This window comes from Kogia breviceps, chromosome 19, assembly GCF_026419965.1.
Source record: "Kogia breviceps isolate mKogBre1 chromosome 19, mKogBre1 haplotype 1, whole genome shotgun sequence".
Classification (NCBI taxonomy): domain Eukaryota; kingdom Metazoa; phylum Chordata; class Mammalia; order Artiodactyla; family Physeteridae; genus Kogia; species Kogia breviceps.
In genome coordinates this window covers 54,985,605-54,989,061 of record NC_081328.1, presented here as the reverse complement: position 1 = coordinate 54,989,061, position 3,457 = coordinate 54,985,605, and the positions used below count along the sequence as shown (strand labels likewise).

The window sequence follows — 3,457 nt, the reverse complement described above, 5'->3', positions numbered from 1 at the left end:
CTTCCCACCAACCTTAAGTGAAATAAGGCAGTCCTGAACCTGCACCTTGGCATGATTTTAAAAGGACTTAGGTTGCTATTTCCTGCTAGTGATTTGCATGAAGCTCTGTCCAATATAGGATTTACTTAAAAAGGAAAATGCAAAGGTACAAGGTGTGTCTGGTGAGCAAGAATATACAACCCTATTTGTTGTAAAAAAAAAAACATGCTGGTCCAGATAGTACCATTTGTAAAACTAGACTGGCCATATTGTTTAAATGCATACGAAAACCAGCAACATGCTTGCAAAAAAAAACGAAACAGAAAGAAAAGAGAAAGAAAGAAAAAAAGGAACTGAAGAATTTCCTTGCGTACCTATGTAAGCTTGGAAATTTTTACTTTAATGAACCTAAAATTTCCAGACCTTTGTACCTAGACATACAGAACAACCACTCAGAGGAGGTTATTACTCTGTCCATATTAGTGGTACAGAGGAGTTGATTTCTTGTAGGTTGATGTGGAGAAAACAAAAACAAAAACAAAGACAAAGACAATCAACAACATCAACAGCAAAACCCCCCAGAAAAAAATCCATCTGAACTCAGAGCCATGCAGATATTTAAAGCTGTGTTTGAGGAACTTCAAATGTATGTTCACACATATATATATATATATGTTGTTCACATATTTATTTTCCTTAAAGAAACTTGCAATCCTAAGAAATTCTTTAAGGAACCACCTATAAGTTTTGTGCAACAGATTTGATTTCTCCCTTTTCTTTTTATTTCTGTGTAAGATGCATTTAACCCCACTTAGTGAAATATTATTTGCAACCTGAGTCATCTTCTGCAGAGAAATGGCTGCAAAAAGTTGCCTTTCTAAGGACTTAAGACTTTTGAGCCTTAGTTTGCTCACTGGAAAATAAGAATAAAAACAGAATTTTGTGAGATTTAAAGGGAGAGAGTTTTTGTAAAAGTGCTTCATAAATTATAAAGTACTATACATATATTAGTTTTATACTTGTAGTAGCAGTTTTTCATTTTCTCATATAGATATAGTTTTTACTCCAAATTCAAGACCTATAAGTGCACCCAGAAAGAAGGGAGCTTGTCGCATTTGGGAAACATTCACCAAGCATCAAGCACCTAGAACTATGATAGGTGTTGAAGGTCCGGAGGTACTCTTTTCAAAGAGCTTACAGTGGCCTGAAGGAAATGAGAACAATTACAGTAATCTAATTTTATATTTCTATATTTGTGCTCTGACTTTGGCAATCGAAGCAAAAGACCTCCAGTGCAGTGTCTGTGCAAGAAATGCAAGCATGCTCTTTTCCACTCTTGCTGAGAAAATCCATCCTGTTACCTGTCATGTTACATTATATGCATTAAATGCCAAGGTGGTTTTCTTTTTTTCTTGCACTGGAGTTTATAAGGTGGCACTTATGCACCTGGAGCCTGGTGCTACGCGAAGGAAAGTCGTTATTCTTGGCAAAATGCCAAACCTATCAGATTACAGAATCGATCTCCTTTATCTTGGGGCACTGGACTCTTTTAAGGACACAAGAGGGATAGGATTTCACAGCTTGTTTGGACACGCTGGTCGTTTCTTATCCTCATTTTTTTCCGGGAGAAGAGTGTAGTCTCTTGGCACACCTCCTAATCGGGTCCATGCCTGAACAAGAAATGCGTTAGGTATCCCAGATGCCTTCAGCTGAACAAAATGGCTTTATTGCCCCCAAACACAACTGCTTTCCAAGTGCAAAAGGTTGGCTTTTCCTGGACCTTCTAGCCAAACAAAAGCAGCCTTGCCCTTTGGCAGAAGGTTGGTAATATTTCTATCAGGGTTGGTTGTATAAGAAAACCTCTTCTGTTAACCTTGGAGCCCAAACTGATTTCCCCTCGTTGGACTCTGAAGGATTCCTTCCCTATCACTTCCTTGCAGATATATATATATATTTTTTTCTTCACCATCTTCATCACTTCATTTTGCAGGTCAAATCTTTAGCAAATTTTCAAGTCACCGAAAGCTTTCTGGAAAATGTGCTAAAATGAAGCATCTATTTTCTTTTCGACAAATTTCTTTTAAAAAGAAAGCAAAATTCCTGACGAAGAATTATGAGGAGGTCCCTTTTGCCCGTCACCCCACCTTAACGCACACGCACGTGAAACTAAATGCGCTCACGGTGATACCCAGCGCCCTCATTTTTAAGGAGTCTTGCTTGTGACGTTGGTAAGATGAAAGGGGAAATTCAGCCCAGAAACTGTACAAACATCACATAGTTTGAGGCATTTGAGCTGAATTATTTATTGTTTACTCTATGTGTTATGGTTACAGGAAAGGCAATAATGATAGTGATGAGATTGTTGGAGATGCTCGTCGTTTTCTTTAGAATCTATTTATAGGTTTTGCATATTTTTTACCATGAAAATATACCTCTTTTTCAGGTCTTATTAAGATTTTTGAGTTGAACTTGTAGCTCATTTTTCCTATTCTTGTTTTCTTTGTTTTATAATAATGATTAGTCTATAAAATACCATCTGAGTACCACGTTTGCCAAAATCCGTAAGTTTGTGGATCTACAGCATTATCATGTTTATTTATTAGTTAAAAGTTTCTGAGTACTTTGTAATAACCCAAAGGTTATCAAAAAGAGTCTTTAAAAATGTCCAGCTGGATATTTGTTTTCTTGTGTGTGTTTTCGTGTGTGTGTGTGTAAGGAGCCTATCTCATTCCTTTTGTTTTTAATATATAATTTTATTGAACCGTGGTCAGAAAACATAATATATTATTTTCTTTACAACATAATGGCCATTTTTTTATGACTATGCCATGACTGTGATAAAAGTATATTTGCCCTTTGTTAGGTACAAAGTCTATATGTTTATATAACTTATATAATGATAACATATAAGTCTATATGTTATCATTATATAATTCAAATACTCAATATCCTTAAATATTTTTTATCTGTTTAATCTCTTGACTACTGAACTAAGTCTGCTTAAATCTCTACCATAATGGGGGAATAAGCCATTTCTATTTGTCTTTAAAAATGAAAAAAGGTCCAGCCAAAGACCATTTTTCTTGGAAAACCAAAATGTAGGCTCATGAGCTGGCCCAGGAAAAAACTCTCTACTTGTCTTTAAGGGCACTGGCTTCCTATATATCTCAAAGGTATATTAAGTTATGATATATTAATATATTGATATAAGATATATTGTTATATGATATATCACTATGATATACTGATATATTGGTCATGGTAATGGTTGTTAAATCTTATCGGCAAATTGTAACTTTATCAAATAAAATAATTATCTTTTTGTCTTGAATTTTTTTTTTGTCAGACATTAATGTGGTAATGCTGTTTTAGGGTTTTGTTTTGTTTTGGTATTTACCCAGTGTATCTTTATTTTTCACCCTTTATTCTCTATCTTTTTACGTCTGATTATTTTTACATGTCTGATTTTTATAACATT

The 3,457-nt window shown here is 34.7% G+C and overlaps 1 protein-coding gene across 3 annotated transcripts in view; it reads left to right on the top strand.

Moving 5' to 3' along the window:
• The window catches only part of KCNJ2 (potassium inwardly rectifying channel subfamily J member 2), a 19,452-nt gene extending 17,007 nt beyond the window's left edge, over positions 1-2,445 (top strand). For 2 of the 3 annotated variants that reach the window (XM_067020844.1, XM_067020843.1), the window contains exon 4: positions 1,970-2,445. In XM_067020844.1, coding sequence (XP_066876945.1) covers positions 1,970-2,029 — 60 coding nt within the window. In that variant the 3' untranslated portion in view covers positions 2,030-2,445. Of the gene's footprint in view, positions 204-1,969 lie in introns of those variants that run through there. The other variant, XM_067020845.1, reaches the window with a different exon arrangement.
• The last annotated feature ends 1,012 nt before the right edge of the window (positions 2,446-3,457 follow it).